General features: G+C 43.5%; 1 protein-coding gene and 1 long non-coding RNA gene across 7 annotated transcripts in view; one reads left to right on the plus strand and one right to left on the minus strand.

Annotated features, from left to right (window-relative positions):
* The window catches only part of LOC119131444, a 546,859-nt gene that overhangs the window by 111,585 nt on the left and 417,963 nt on the right, over nucleotides 1-17,311 (minus strand). The window lies entirely within an intron of this gene.
* The window catches only part of LOC119131388 (DENN domain-containing protein 1A-like), a 116,154-nt gene that overhangs the window by 35,692 nt on the left and 63,151 nt on the right, over nucleotides 1-17,311 (plus strand). For 5 of the 6 annotated variants that reach the window (XM_037265795.1, XM_037265799.1, XM_037265796.1 and 2 more), the window contains 2 exons: nucleotides 418-471; nucleotides 5,423-5,533. In XM_037265795.1, coding sequence (XP_037121690.1) covers nucleotides 418-471; nucleotides 5,423-5,533 — 165 coding nt within the window. The remainder of the gene's footprint in view (nucleotides 1-417; nucleotides 472-5,422; nucleotides 5,534-17,311) is intronic. The other variant, XM_037265797.1, reaches the window with a different exon arrangement.

A 17,311-nucleotide genomic window follows, 5' to 3' on the forward strand; every position in this document is an offset into this window, starting at 1 on the left:
TTCAGATGTACTGTAATTATTTTCTGTATAAAAATTTTATTTAGTGTTCAAAAAGTCTAAATTTCAAACTTGAGTCAAAAAGTCTTTTTTCAAATTTGAGTCTTGAAAAAGAGGGGGTCGGCTTATAATCAGGGTCGTCTTATGTATATTCGGGCCAATACGGTATATGACGCGTGCGTGCGTGTATAAGAAAAAAAACATGGTGCCCCTAGTGGGGATTTATTATACTGCTGGCAGGAGATTTCAGCCAACATTAACAATAATTGATTATTTAACTAATTAATAGTTAAGTATTTAATTAATTTGATCGTTAATTACCCCTTATTCGCTACGTGTTTGTGTGCAAATTGATTTTGAATTATGATATTGTATGTAGCTTTAAAACCTCATGATTATTTGTCTTTTTGTTGATTCCAGCATTTCTACTTCACTGTACCTGATTTAAAAGAGCTCCCCAGAATACCAGAGAATGTGAGTGTGTTTTCATCTTTTCTTTAACCATTGTCTAAAAAAGCCATTTGAGGATTGAATCAAGCCCCCTCCCCTTCTGTAAAGTAGTGGACAGATACACGTTTCCAAAGTCAATGGACTTATTCAAGGTTTTATCCGTCCGTCCGTCCGTCCGTTTTCTATACCTCTTGTCCCCACGGGGGTCACGGGCGTGCTGGAGCTTATCCCAGCAGTCATCGGGCAGCAGGCGTAGGACACCCTGAACTGGTTGCAGGGCACACAGAGACTAACAACCATCCACACTCACACCAAGGGACAATTTGGAGTGCTCAATCGGCCTACCAAGCATGTTTTGGGGACGTAGGAGTAAACTGGAGTGCCTGGAGAAAACCCATGCGGGCACGGGGAGAACATGCAAACTCAAGACAGGGAGGGCCCGAGGTGGAATCGAACCCGCACCCTCTTAACTGTGAGGCGGACGTGCTAACCAGCCGCCCCTAAATATATATTCGCACGCACGCACGCATGCACACACACACACACACACCGTATTTTCCGGACTACAAGTCGTATCAGCCATAAAATGCATAATAAAGAAGAAAAAAAACGAATGTAAGTCGCACCGGAGTACAAGTCACATTTTTGGGGCCACTTTACTTGACAAAATACAACACCAAGAACAGACATGAATAGGCAACAACAGGCTAAACGATACGGTATGCTAACATTACATAAAGACAGACGAACTGAGAACGTGCCAACGTAACATATTAACAGTTATTCAAATTACTATAACATAAATAACAAGTTCATCAAACCATCTGTCACTCTAAATCATTAAATCCCATCGAAATCATTAAATCCATCGAAATCTTCGTCTGTGTCACTTATTAACAACCCCGCTGCTGAGTCCGGAAGTACATGCAGTGCTGACATCAGACTCATCGTCAGTTGCAGCTCCAAGTATTCCACAGGCCTATATATAAACTATTTATCAAATAACTATAACATAAATAACAATTTTATCGAACCATCCGTGTCACTCCAAATCATTAAATCCGTCAAAAACTTCGTTCTCTGTGTCACCGATAAACAACTCTGCTGACTACGGAAGTGGATGCTGCGCTGACATCAGACTCAGTGTAAGTTGCAGTTCCAATTATTCCGAAGGCCTATATAACTATATACAGTATCGCACAAAAGTGAGTACCGTAATTTTCGGACTATAAGTCGCGGTTTTTTTCATAGTTTGGGTGGGGGGGCGACTTATACTCAGGAGCGACTTGTATACATATATATGTTTTTTTTCACTTTTTTGGGCATTTTATGGCTGGTGCGACTTATACTCCGGTGCGACTTATAGTCCGAAAATTACGGTACACCCCTCTCATTTCTGCAATGTTTTAATTATATCTTGTCATTGGACAACACTGAAGAAATGACACGTTGAGACAATGTTAAGTAGTCACTGTAGAGCTTGGATAGCAAAGTAAATGTATTGTTACTTCAAAGTAACTCAAAATACAACAATGAATGTGTAAAATGCTGGCAACAAAAGTGAGTACACCCCAACTGAAAATGTCAAAATTGGACCCAAATATCAATATTTTGTGTGGCCACTAGGGCTGTGGACTCGGTCGGATTTTTGCACCGAGTCCGAGTCCGGCCTCTTGACCACGAGTCCGAGTCCGGCTGTCCATTTTTTTCTGTTAATTCATGTGACTGCTTAGTCTTTATTCAAGGCTAATTTAGATCAAAATCTAAATAATTACAACAGTTTTGTGATGGCTTTGTCTTTATTAAACATATAAACGAATACAATAAACAGATACTTTCAAGTTTTAATCATTAATTACACCATTATAGCTCAGACATTTATCTAAACACAAATAATTAGTGACGACCCCACAACTATCGAAACACATCAATGATATAAGCTGGGTGACATAATCGTCCTTGACATTGGTACATAATGTAAACATTAGCCTAAGTGCAACTCAACGTGGCCGCATTGATCGTAACTTACGCTGCGTTTCCCCCCCAAATCTAGAGGCAAAACATTGTTCTCTCGCTGCTCCCGGGTTCTTCCATCTTGGCTGCGCACGGGGCATTGTGGGTCTTGTACGTGCACGCACGCAGGCAGGCAGGCGCGGGCGCGCACGCAACAACTAAATTTGTCTTCATAACAAGCAAGCAGGGCTGTGGACAGTATTCCTACGCGCATTCTCAGCAGCATGATGAAAATAAAATTCAATAACGTCACTGAGGCATATTTTAACGAACTCCACTTCATTGTATGGCTTTTTAGCCCGTGCAATGTTCCAAGCCAGTTGAAACAATGCAAGTGTGACAGTCTCTGAGTGCTTCGTAATTTTTTTGAAAAACTGTACCTATTTTTCTGCCTGACTTTTCAAAGTCTCCAAACTTGTGCTTGCGAAATTCAGTCCCTTTTGCAAAGTCCTTATCGATATTGGCATGAAGTGAGCTGAAGTGGCGCTGACCATTTAAAGCTTTTAAATGCGCCAATGACGTCCGACATATCAGGCAGAATGGCTTGCCATAGCGTTCAACAAAAAACAACTTTAACTGCATTTTTTCCTTGCCATTTTGGCAAGCGTCTTGTCAGCTTTTCTGGACCTAATGGGCCCCCGTAGTCACAGTCGCCATTCATTAAAAAGCCAGCAAAACCAATCGCTCTGTTTGTCCCTCCTCCTTTGCGGGATTTCCCCTCACGCGCATGCGCGTTTGACCGGTTGGCGAGGTGGCGGCCGACAAACGCCGGCGGCGCTCAAGGCTGTCAAGTTCTTTTTCAAACTTGATCGTAAGCAGGGCTGTGGACAGTATTCCTACGCGCATTCTCAGCAGCATGATGAAAATAAAATTGAACGTATTTTTTTTATTGTCGGACTCGGTGGACTCGGTCAAAATCAGCACCGAGTCCGAGTCCGGCAAAAATGACCGAGTCCGACCGAGTCCGAGTCCACAGCCCTGGTGGCCACCATTATTTTCCAGCACCCCGTAACCCTTTTAGGCATGGAGTTCACCAGAGCTCCCCAGTGCCAGCAGCACTCATACAGTCCCAGACCATGACGCTCCCACCACCTTGCTTGACTGTAGGCAAGACACACGCTGGACACCATCTGAACCCATATCCATATCCTGAAGACAAGCAGACTAAGGATATGGATATGGGTTACTAGAACCATGTCCTGTGGTCTGATGAGACCAAGATAAACATATGTGGTTCAGATGGTGTCCAGCGTGTGTGGCGGCAACCAGGTGAAGAGTACAAAGACAAGTGTGTCTTGCCTACAGTCAAGCAAGGTAGTGGGAGTGTCTGGGGCTGTATGAGTGCTGCTGGCACTGGGGAGCTACAGTTCATTGAGGGAACCATGAATGCCAACATGTTTTGTGGAAGACTGAAGCAGAACATGATGCCCTCCCTCCGTAAACTGGGCCGCGGAGCAGTATTCCAACACGATAACGACCCCAAACACACCTCCAAGACGACCACTGCCTTCCTAAAGAAGCTGAGTGTGAAGGTGATGGACTGGCCAAGCATGTCCCAGACCTAAACCTAAAGAGGATTCCAGCGGCGACCTGTGAAACTCTGGTGAACTCCATGCCTAAAAGGGTTACGGCGGTGCTGGAAAATAATGGTGGCCACACAAAATATTGACATTTGGGTCAAATTTTGACATTTTCAGTTGGGCTGTACTCACTTTTGTTGCCAGCATTTTACACACCCATTGTTGTATTTTGAGTTACTTTGAAGTAACCATATATTTACTTTGCTATCCAAGCTGTACAGTGACTGCTTAACATTGTCTCAAAGTGTCATTTCTTCAGTGTTGTCCCATGACAAGATATAATTAAAACAATGTAGAAATGAGTGGGGTGTACTCACTTGTGTGAGATACTGTATAAACTATATATCAGACTATAACATAAATAACAAGTTTATCGAACCATCCGTGTCACTCCAAATAATTAAATCCATCGAAATCTTCGTCCTCTGTGTCACCTATAAACAACTCCGCTGACTCCGGAAGTAGATGCTGCGCTGATATCACTCATCGTCAGTTGCAGTTCCAATTATTCCATAGGCCTAGAGCGCCCTCATGCAGTTTAGTGTGAAAATAACATGTGAAGTGATATACTCGTAAGTAATGTGCTAATGATCAACAAAACTACTATGAACTATGAAAAAAATTTGACTTATAGACCTAATACGGTATATAAATAAATGCTCCCACATATAAAGATGTATTGCTCCTAAAACAACAGTAGCATTATCATTGCGGAAATGGGCCTCTCACAAACACAAAGTTGTGGGCGAACTTGCCCCTCATTGTCCAGCTGAACATCATTATTGATGTGATTTTGCTCCAATTCTATAGTATTGGTGTCAAACTCAAGGCCCGGTGGCCAGATGCGGCCTGCCACATCATTTTATGTGGCCCACGAAGACAAATTGTGCATCGACTTTATGTCAATCCTAAAATTGCAAATTGTCTTCACCTTTAAAAAAAAAAAAGGAAAATTGCGAGAAATTTTTATCAGCATTCATCTTTGGAAAATATTTGAACTGTATTTACTAGTCCCTGATTTCAAAGCTCGTTATTCATCAGTTTGTTTTGTAGCTTTTACTGTATATAATATTACGCGTTAACAGTCATAATAGCCGTCCGAAGGAAACTGAGTACAATGCGGCCCGCGACAAAAATGAGTTTGACACGTCTGCCAAATAGCCATCACTAATGTTGACTGAAGTTGAACACAAATTATGGAAATTCCTAAAGGAGAAATAATTGATGGTCAAAAGATGCCAATTCATACTTGCCTGGTAATAAACTTTACACCCCAATATAATTATGTATGTATTTATTTGAACTAATTTGTGTTCCACAGTGCAGTGTAATTTATTTTTCACAACTAAACTAACTAACATGTTTTTGTTTGGCTGTTGCAGAGGAATCTTACAGAGTACTTTGTAGCAGTAGATGTCAATAACATGCTTCAACTCTACGCTAGCATGCTTTATGAACGTCGGATCCTCATCTGCTCTAGCACGCTAAGCACTGTAAGTAGAGTCCCCATCTTTTTAAAATTTTCTGATTTGCCTTCTGATTGTAATTAATTTTGGTAAACACATCTTAAATTACTTAATCACTAAACCTATTGAACCACTGCATTTTGAAAAATGACTGCCATTGGAAATACCATGAAAAACATCATGGAATGCAACATGAAATTCTCTAAATAAGTCTGTCAGTCACCCATCATGATATACACTGCTCAAAAAAATTAAAGGAACACTTTGAAAACACATCAGATTTCAATGGTGACATTTTTTTTGGGGATATCTATACTGATATGAACAGTTTAATGTCTCAGGAACAAAAGGATGCCACATCTTTTGATGGAAATAAAAGTGTTCAGCCTACAGAGGGCTTAGTATACAAACACCCCAAAAATCAAAGTGTAAAAATGATATGGCAGGTTCGTCCTTTTTTGCCTAAATTAAATTTCTGCAACTCAAAATTCTTTTCAATATCTTGTGTGGCCCCCACGAGCTTGTATGCATGCTTGACAACGTCCCGGCATGCTCCTAATGAGACGACGGATGGTGTCTTGTGAGATGTCCTCCCAGATCTGTCTAAGGGCATCAGTGAGCTCCGGTAAAGTCTGAGGAGCAACATGGCGGCGTATGATGGACCGAAACATTATGTCCCAGAGGTGTTCTATCGGGTTTAGATCAGGTGATCGTGAGGGCCATTCAATTGTGTCAATTCCTTCATCCTCCAGATACTGTCTGCATACTCCTGCCACAATAGGCCGGGCATTGTTGTGGATCAGGAGGAACCCAGGACCTACTGCACCAGCGTTGGGTCTGACCATGGGTGCAAGGATTTCATCCTGATACCTAATAGCAGTCAGACTACCGTTCTCTAGCCTGTAGAGGTCTGTTCGTCCCTCCATGGAAATGCCTCCCCAGACCATCACTGACCCACCACCAAACCGGTCATGCTGAATGATTGCAGGCAGCATAGCGTTCTCCTTGGCTTCTCCAGACCCTTTCACGTCTATCACAGGTGCTCAGGGTAAACCTGCTCTCATCTGTGAAAAGCACAGGGCGCCAGTGGCGGACTTGCCAATTCTGGTGTTCTATGGCAAATGCCAGTCGAGCTCCACGGTGCTGAGCAATGAGCACAAGAAACACTACAGGACGTCGTGCCCTGAGGCCACCCTTGTGAAGTCTGTTTCTGATTGTTTGGACAGAGACATTCACACCAGTAGCCTGCTGGAGGTCATGCTGTAGGGCTCGGGCAGTGCTCAAAGTCAAAGTCTGCTTTATTGTCAATTTCTTCACATGCCAAGACACACAAAGAAATCGAAATTACGTTCCCACTATCCCACAGTGACAAGACATAGTACACAATATATAGGGTGTTTCATAAAGTACGCAGTTTTTAAAAATGCAATAAATCAGCCAAAATCGATGCAAAATTCAAAATTTTTATTTAATTTCATTCAACATATACTTCAATTTAACAATGAAAAATGATATCGAGCATATGTCCACCTCCACTTTCTCTGCAGGCAGTCATCCGATCGTTGAAATTAACGATAACTCTTTTGCAGACGTCCCTGTCGATTTCGCCGATTACCCGTTGAATTTCCATCTTCAGTTCGGTAATCGTTTGAGGTTTGTTCACGTAAACTTGTGACTTCACATATCCCCATAAAAAGAAGTCACAAGGTGTGAGGTCACATGGCCTCGGAGGCCATTCTTGGTCGCTGCCGCGAAGTGAGATCAGACGCTCAGGGAATTACGGTTTCGACCGGGCGATTTTCTGGTTGCAACTGACCCAGATTCTTCGAATTTCTGTACCAACCTCGAAACTGTTGTTGCGGTCGGGGCATCGTCACGTCCAAAGATCTCGCGAAGTTTACGGACAGTCTCTGCGTAGCACTCCCCGTTTTTGTAATGAGTTTTCACAATAAGAATGCGTTGCTCGATACTGAACCGCTCCATGGCTACAAAATGGAAAAACGACAAATGGTCTTCTAATCGGAGTGATAATAGATAACGAAAATGATAGGAACAGTGCTGACAATCTTCAAACAAAAAAATCCCGCGCAATTAAAAAACGGTGTACTTTATGAAACACCCTATACATACAAGTAAACAACACAAAAAAATAAAAACAAGAAGGCACAAACAATGAATAAATAGGAGTGATGAATAAATAAACAAATAACAATAAATAAGAGGAGCAAAAATGGAGCAAGTGTGCATACAGCAGACAGTCAGAATATAGCGCAAAAGTACAGGACGCTACGCAGAAAGGGGGAGAGAGTTCAAGATCCTAACAGCCTGGAGTATGAAGCTGTTGGTGAGTCTGGTGTTGCGGGAGCGCAGGCTCCTGTACCTCTTCCCAGAGGGCAGAAGATCAAACAAAGAGTGAGCGGCAATTGTGGTTGCCTTGCGGGTGAGATGGGAGGTGTAAATGTCCTTCAGGGAGGGGAGTGAAGCACCAATAATCTTACCAGCCGTGTTCACTATGCGCTGCAGGGCCTTCATGTTGTATTCAGTGCAGCTACCACCCCAAACAGCGATACAACTGGAGAGGACGCTCTCGATGGTGCCACGGTAGAATATAGTCATGACGGCCGGAGGAGCACTTGCTCGCCTGAGTTTCCGCAGGAAGTACAGGCGGCGCTGAGCTTTCTTCGCCAGTGATGCGGTGTTGGTGGACCAGGAGAGATCCTCACTGATGTGCACCCCCAGGAACCTGGTGCTGCTCACTCTCTCCACCACAGCACCGTCGACGGTCAGCGGCAGGTGTTGGGTGTGACCCTTCCGGAAGTCAACAACAATCTCCTTGGTCTTGTTGACGTTCAGCAGGAGGTTGTTGTCCCTGCACCACGTGGTCAGAAGGTCAACCTCCAACCTGTATTGAGTCTCGTCGCCCTTGGTGATGAGACCCACCAGAGTCGTGTCGTCAGCAAATTTCACTATGCGGTTGATGCTGTAGGTTGCAGTGCAGTCATGCGTCAGCAGGGTGAAGAGCAGCGGACTGAGCACGCAGCCTTGGGGGGCCCCCGTGCTCAGCGTGATGCTGGCGGAGATTGTGTCGCCAACCTGAGGCCTCTGACAGAGGAAGTCCAGTAGCCAGTTGCAGAGGTAGGTACTGAGGCCCAGCTTGTCGAGTTTGCAGATGAGTCATTGTGGCACAATCGTGTTGAAGGCAGAACTGAAGTCCACAAACAGCAATCTCACATACGAGTCCCTTCTCTCCAGGTGGGTGAGGGCCGAGTGGAGGGCAGAGCAGATGGCGTCCTCAGAGGACCGTTTGGCTCGGTATGCAAACTGGAAGGGGTCTATGGTGGGGGGGAGAATGGATCTGATATGCTCCATGACAAGCCGCTCAAAGCACTTCATGATGATGGGCGTCAGTGCCACGTGGCGGTCCTCATTGAAGCAGGACGGAGCAGGTTTCTTCGGCACAGGTACGATGGTGGCAGCCTTGAAACACGAAGGGACGATGGCCTGCTGCAGGGAAATGTTAAAGATGTCCGTGAAGACACCCGTCCTTGCACAAAGCAGCAGATATCTGTCCTGCTGATGGAATGAGGACCATCTACGGCCCGGTCCAGCTCTCCTAGAGTAACTGCCTGTCTCCTGGAATCTCCTCCATGCTCTGGAGATTGTCCTGGGAGACACATCAAATCTTCTTGCAACAGCACCCATGGATGTGCCATCCTGGAGGAGTTGGACAATCTGCGCAACTTCAGGATGGTTAAGAAATCGCCTCATGCTCCCAGTCGTGTTAATGACTCTAGCTAAAGCCAACACTTGTGGAAAACCAGTTAAAAAAGATCAAGAGGGAGGAACTTGAAATGGCCTCCACCTGCAAAACCAGTCCTGTTTTGGGGACCATCTCGTTGTTGCCCCTCTAGTGCACCTGTTGTTAATTCATCAACAAACACCAATGCAGCTGAAACTGATGAACAACCCCCTCTGCCGCGTACCTGACCAAAACCTTATCAGAAAAGTCTAATTGAATTCATGCCATACCCTGATAAAAAACCACCTGCAAAAGCAGTCCTGTTTTGGGGACCATCTCGTTGATACCCCTCGAGTGCACCTGTTGTTAATTCCATCAACACCAATGCAGCTGAATTTGATTAACAACCCCCTCTGCCACGTACCTGACCAAAACCTTATCAGAAAAGTCTAATTGAATTCACGCCATACCCTGATAAAAATTTTTTTAAAAAATACAATAAAGTGTTTAAAAATAAAATTATAAATGTCTTGTGACCTCGCGTTGGGCGGCAGGAGCGTGTCCAGCCGGTCAGCACGGCAAGACCAGAGCGGAGCCGTGACACCTTTACACTTTAAAATATTTAAAAAAGTGTTTAAAATACAATAAAGTATTTAAAAGTACAATAGAGTGTATAAAATGTTTTTATAAAAGTCTTGTGCGGATGCCCTCGCGCAGGACCGTGGGGGGCGCATCAGCCGGCCAGCATGCAAGAGCAGAGAGGAACCAGACACGTTTACACTTAAAAAAACGGTTCATAAAAGTCTTGTGTGGATATTGTAACAATATATTTACTCTTATTTATTTTCTTATTTATTTAAATAAATAAGAATTTTTCTGATAGTCAGTTTGACTTTTTTGTTTAAAAATAAAAAAAACTGTATAAAACTACAATAAAAGTTCATAAAAGTCTTGTGTGGATATTGTAATGATTTATTTACTCTATTTATTCTTATTTATTTAAATAAGAATGTTTCTGAAAATCAGTTTGACTTTAAAATGTTTACAAAAGTGTTTAAAAATACAAAAAAGCATTTAAAAGTACAATACAGTGTTTAAAAATACAATAAAGGTTCATAAAAGTCTTTGTGGATATTGTAACAATATATTTTCTCTACATCGTGGATTTTCACCTAACGCGGGTTGTCTTGGAACCAATTATCCGTGATAAGAGGGATTACTGTACAGCCAAAAAAAAACATGTTCCCTGGTGTTCCCTGCTAGTGATTGTAAGAAAGAGATTCAGGCTATGCATTGAATTTAAAAAAATCATCAATATATCTTTGCTTGTTGGGATTTAATATATTTATATTGCCTTTTTTATTACTATGCTTTCTATTCATTCTGTGAACTTTTCAATACTAGAACCCGTAGCTCATAAACACAGCTTGTGATATAAGTTTTCTTTTCCCCACAAATCTGTATTGTGAGACATTCAAGAAGGTTATCCACCACCTACGTCATAGTTTCTACAATCTTGAAATTCATTCATTACTTGTCCATTGTTGCTTAATGTAAGTTGAATACTATCCCTGAGCATTATGTTTGCATTTTGTGCTGTTACCTCCATTCAGTTCCAAGTCCCCTCTAGTTTATTTTCTATTGAGGATACTTATTCGAGCTTTTCCAGTTCCTCAATACTCCTCACCATCAGTACCTTGGCCTCTTCTGGTGATCCATTGAGCTTGATGTACATCTTGCAATTTCTGGTCCATGTTCTCTGTATTTTTTTTCATTCTCCTCAGGTAACGTGCTTTCGTTGCGATGTCCATGTTGGTTGTTCATTTATGTAGTGTAGACCACTCTGCCTTAGAGCATCTTACCCTGTTTTAGGAGTGCAATTTTGTGCTTCTTGTTGCCAAATCTCAGAGTGACCGCTGGCCTGTCACTACTGTTTCTTCTGGTTAGCGGATGACAGGCTTCGACTGGGTCAGAGTCCATAGCAATTCATTTTGTCTGCAGAAATGTAGCCACCTGTTGCTCGGCTGAGCTTGCATCTAGCTCACAGCCATCACTGCCTGCCGTCACCGCCCTTGTATAAGATCGTGGTTTAGTTGATATTACAGTGATGACAATGTCATTTATTCTAGTGTATTGCTCAAGGTCTGCGATCCGAGGTGGGCAAGCCGCTTGTCCTTCTCTGCATTGAGCATACGGATCGTCGGATGGAGCTTCTTCACCTCTTCCACCAGTGCCAAGATGTTTTTCTGCTGCATCCTCACAGCAGAAACTTCTTCCGAAAGGAAGTCAAGTGACTTTTTTTATATCCTCGATCTCCTCCGTGGACAGGGTCAGGTATTTTCTTCGGGCCCATATTGCTCTGTTTGGACCCAGCAATATCTGACAGCTCAATCCGCTGTTCACCTGTAGATCTGCTGTTAGCTGGCAGGAAACGAACTCGCCGGTTCACAATCTGCTTGGTTCAGTTAAGTTTCCTTTTGTTTTCTTTCATTTTTGAACTCTTTTTTTTTTTTTTTTTTTTTTTAATTCTTGTCCACAATCGTCTCGCGCTGCTCGTTGTGCGTGTAGCCACCACCGGCACTTGCTTGTGTGCCGTAGTTGGCATACGTGGTGGCTTTCCGACCAAGTTGTGTGTGGGACTTCCTTCTGTCTTCGTATCCAGATCTCCCTCTATAGTACGAAACAGAACAGGACAGCCAAGTGTTGCGTGAGGAAGACTTTATTGCATTGGGATAAGGGGAACGAGGAGTGCTGGAGCTGTGGGTGGACTGGAGTGGCGGCGCTGCTGGGGTGTGACCGGCGAACAAGGACAACGTCGCACCTGGTTGTCTCACTCGGTGTGGCTGAGTGGCGGATGGCTGGCAACCACTAGGGGGAAACGCAACAGAGCAAGCGCGCAGCTCAGCAGGGCGTAGCAAGAGATTGTGGTCGGGGGCAAGCAGATGGTCGAGATGGGCGGCGAGCAAGATGTGGTCAGAAACAAGCAAGTGATCAGGGCAGGCGGCGAGCAAGACTTGGTCAGAAACAAGTGAGTGGTCAGGGCAGGCGGCAGACAGGACTAGAAGGGTCAGCGTACGAGCAAGTTTGGCAACGGGAGTCAGGCACAGAGCGCAGTGAGCAACGGAGTGGCATCATGGGACAGACTGACAAGGAAGAGCGCAGATCACAGGGTTTAAATAGGAGCTGTCAAACGAGTACAGACAGGTGCAGGTGATTAATTTGATGGGTGGGTGTGGCCATGACGCCGGAGCGTGACAGCCGCCCCCTTTCAACGGACTGCTCCCAACGTCCCCAAGCAGGGCCCCGACGTCGGGCAAGCGTGGAGGAAGCAGAAGCGGATCAGTATTCCACAGAGGCATCTGAGTCCACAATGTCAGGAGCTGACTTGGGGTGCGACAGCGCCAGGCCCCCAGAGACAGAAGGCCGGTGTGGATGGCTGGACGCCGCAACCCTCCCGGACCACCTCGGACCCCTTTTTGGAGAGTGGGCTAATCCGCAGGCGGTGGAATCCTGCAATGAGGTCGGGGTCCAAGTTACACCGGGCCGGGAGCGGACGGTGTCATCGTAGCCCTCCCAATCCACCAGGTACTGGATGCCCCAGCCACATTGACGGGACTGGAGCAGCGATCAAACCGACGAGCCGGTGAGGCGGAGGAGCCGATGCAGGACCCAGCGCATTTTCGTGGACGGGCCTCACCCGTGACACATGGAAGCTGGGATGGACTCTCATGGAGCCGGCTGATTACCAGAGGACATGCAGCAGAAGGACTTACCCAGTTCCTGGTTCAGGCGTTTGGTCTGTCCGTTGGACAAGGTGGAAACCAGAGGTGAGGCTGGCCGAGGCTCCCAGGAGACGGTAGAACTCTTCCCAAAACATCGAGGAGAACTGTGGGCCGTGGTCGGAGACAATGTCATGGTGGTGGAACTGAGCGGTCTGTTTTGTGGTTGGTACCATGGGGAGCGGAATGAATCAGGCCATCTTACTGTAACTAATGAGAACCATCTTTTAGATCTCATCTCGGATTCCCACAAACTCCCCTTGAGATCCTTGAACGCAACTCAAACCTTAAACATGGTACATCACACTGAATCAAATCTAAGGCTGAAATCCGCTGTGGTGTCGCGATTAAAAAAACATTACCTTCTTTCAAATTCCAGAGTAAGTGGAGTTCCCCATTTGTATTTTTGGTAGATTTCCCGTCATACGTACTATTTTTGGTTTCAGCATCAGTGAAATGGTCACATTAGAATCAATGATTCCCTGCAGGCTGCCTCGCCTTTCACCATTCTTTCTTTTTCGGTGTGACACACTCGAGTAAGCGACTGCGTGCGTGTGTACGTGCGACCTTGGTGACTTAGACTGACACAAAAGCCCCCAAAAGATAAGTTATTTGCGAGAGTCAGCACTTTTACTTCTTTCAGGATCAAAAGCTGACCTGGTTATCATTTGTGCTCCGTCTGTCCCTAATCCAATAACACAGAAAAGTCACTTTGCGTCTTCAAGATAAAGAAGAGCCATATTTGGGAGAAATTGTTAAAAGTACGAGAAAGAAGTTTATTCTATTACAAGAATTTAGCAGTAATGGTTACGACACAAATTCTAATGACCAAAAAAGTCATTTGTCAAGGGTCAAGTTTTAATATTACAGAGAAATTCTTTAATTTGTGTTAAAAAAGAGGTTCTGTAAAAATCGTAACTCTAACAAGTCAGATTTTTGCAAAAAACATCTTTTGAATTGTACTACATTGCGACTAGATTTGAGACTGAAACAGTTTATGTAAATTACGGATTAAAATGTCACGTTATGGGGAAAAAGTCATGTACTAAGGTCGTAATTTTATGTGATTAAAGCAATTACTATAACAGGGGAAAATAGGTCAAATTTTTTTCCCACAAAAAGGGTTCATGCTAAATCAGGGGTGTCCAAACTTTTTGCAAGGAGGGCCAGATTTGATAAAGTGAAGGGGCCCGGGGGCCAATAGTTTTTTCGGACATTTTTTAACTACAAAAATGTCATGCAAATACACACTGTTATAAAACAGATTTCATTGTCACAATTGTCTTTATTTTTCAAATGACGAAATAACCAAATATGAGTCACTCAGGCAGATGTGAACAACTCTAAAAACACAAATTCTGCCTTTCATTCATATCTGAAGAGTCAGATAACATTGAACAAACTGTATGAAATACCTTAAATTTACATGAGTTTAAAATTACTTTTGCCTCATGAACATTTTAAACGGGAGTTATAAGTAATGCAAAGTTGTCTGTTATTATTAAAACTTAAAACTAGTGAATTTTGCTCTTGTCATTTACATTATCTTTCAGAAAATAATAGTTTGTGTCAGGTCTACAGGTCCATAACATCAACAGTCTTAACATGGTCACTTCGTAGCTTGCTTTAGTAATATTTATTTTTGACTCACAGTCCCGTGTGAAGAATCGCTGTTGTGATGCCAGTTCAGCTTGGAGCTGCTTCACTTTATCAGCGCGGTCACTCCCTGTTAGCTGGTCGTTTGTGTTCGCATGTTTAGTCTGATAGTGTCTCTTTAAGTTGAAATCCTTAAACAAGGCAACCGTCTCTTTACAAACTAACCTTTAGGACAATGTAGTATTGCTCCAAATGTTCGTTTAATTTCCTTTAGAGGTCCGTTTGCGCGTGTTAACACGATCGCGAATTAGCATATTTCCGCTAACTCGTTAGCCTGCCCAGTACTTCTTCTTTGCTGCGGGCCAATAAAAACTGGACCGCGGGCCGCTGTTGGCCCGCGGGCCGTAGTTTGGACACCCCTGTGCTAAATGAAAGTAAATTCAGAATTTGAAGGCATAATAATGCATAATTTACCAGAATGAAGGTTGAAGATAATGTTGTGAGCATTTACGGGATATTATGCTTTGGGGGCTTTTTATAAGATATCCTCCACTGTTTTATTTTTAGTCTGGGTTGCGCTTAAAAAGGAGTTTGTTGCAATATTGTTGAAAATTAAATGAATAGATCTTCAAATCCAAAGGAATATAAATCAGGGGTCCCCAAACTTTTTCCTGTGAGGGCCACATAACTTTTCCCTTCTCTGATGGGGGGCCGGTGTCAGTTTGTAACAGAAAAAGTGTGACGATCGTGGGGGAGCTTAAAAAATGTATTGTTTTCCAGAAAGCCACACATAACCAAATAACGGTTATTTAATAACCCTTTCCAGGTTCTTTACAGAAAAAAAGTCAGGAAACAAATAATAACACTATTAATGAAATAAATAATAACTAAATAACCCTCTCTGAGTTCTTCACAGAAAAAACAGGAAATAAATAATAACTAAATAACTCTCTCTGGGTTCCTCATAGAAAAAAAAGCCATGGAACATTAACTTTCTGTTGTGCCATGCACAATCTTAACAGATAAAAGTTCAGCTCAGTTGTCAGAGCAGAATCTCTCTGACACATATGAGCAGTCTCTTAAAGTTCTTGTGTTCCTTCCTTATAATCCTTTTGTAGGTTCCAGTAGGCTTGTAGACACCGCTGTCTTTTTTGTTAAAGTTTGCTAGTGCGTCATAGTCTGGAGTAAAATTTGTTGTGGCAATTCTTAGGCGAGATCCGAGGTGTAGGTCCGTTTACCTCGATCTGTGACGGGTTGATGTCGCGTACGTCGAGCCAAATTGGCCACTCTCTTTTAAACGCTCGGCACTGTGTCCACCTTGCTTTTCCTTGGGCGACTCATTTTAATGGAAGGATTCCAGGGGAAGGTTTGTGGGTGGCTTTAGCGCAAAACTGCATCTGAAAGCTCAGCGCGCGAATTACAAGAATGCTGTCGTCACAGCCCACGCTCTAAATTCGGGACTGATACAAATAGAGCGCGAGTGCGCCATGTCCGTACTACTGAGTACGTACACGCACTTGTGAGTGTGCACCGAGCTTTCTGACACGGCTTCCGGTAGTAAATGCGCAGGCGAGCGGTTCCCCATCTACTGGGGAAACGCAGTCATTGCAGGCAAAATGACCACAAAAAAAAAGTTTAATAATACAATTTGTTCAGGGTTGGCGGGCCGGATTAAACGGTCCCGTGGGCCGTATCCGGCCCGCGGGCCGTAGTTTGGTGACCACTGATATCAACGCTCAGTATTTATTTTTTGTAGCATCAGTCTTTTTGCATACATGTCGATGCATACGTAGTATATACGTAGATCTGTGGAATAATTGAAGCAGCAACTGAAAACGAGGCTGACGTCAGCGGCGCACGTAGGTCCGGAATCAACAGCTGTTTTTTTTTTTTTTTTTATTGATACAGAGGATGAATATTCCGATGGATTTAATGATTTGAAGTGATACGGGTGGTTCCTTAAAATTGTCCATATTACATTTATTTGATATACCGTATTTTTTCGGACTAAAAGTCGCTCCGGAATATAGGTCGCATTTTGGGGGAAATGTAATCGACAAAATCCAACACCAAGAACAGACATGAACGAGCAACAACAGGCTAAACGATAGGTATGCTAATGTGACATAAACACAAACGAAGAGCTGAGAACGGGCCTGACGTAACATTCAGAGTTATTCAAATAACTATTACATAAATAACACGTTTATAAAACCATCTGTGTCACTCCAATTCATTAAATCCATCGATCGTCCTTTCTGTCAACAATGGGTGCGCGCCGCTGACGGCGCTTGTACTTCAAAATATTCCACAGGCCCATATAATGAAATATAAATTATGTATCAAATAACTATTGTATAAGCAATAATATTATCAAACCATCTGTGTCACTCCAAATCATTAAATCCATCGTTAACAAAGTGCAAGGAAAGACGTGGGTTTGGTAAACGGCTCTTTATTTAACAAAACAAGAGTTCAACGAGCCAACAACTACTGAACTGTAACAATAAAAACATATACAAGTTGCTACACGAAATAAAATATATCAAATAACTATAACATAAATAGTTAACCGCCACACGGCCCCAAGCACCGGCGTCGACTTCCAGGCGTGTGGCGGCGTGAACTTCCATCCTCGGAGGTTGCACTTCCAGCCACGGAGGTGGAAGAGAGCTACATAGAATAGGACCG

Source organism: Syngnathus acus, chromosome 12, assembly GCF_901709675.1.
Source record: "Syngnathus acus chromosome 12, fSynAcu1.2, whole genome shotgun sequence".
Lineage (NCBI taxonomy): Eukaryota > Metazoa > Chordata > Actinopteri > Syngnathiformes > Syngnathidae > Syngnathus > Syngnathus acus.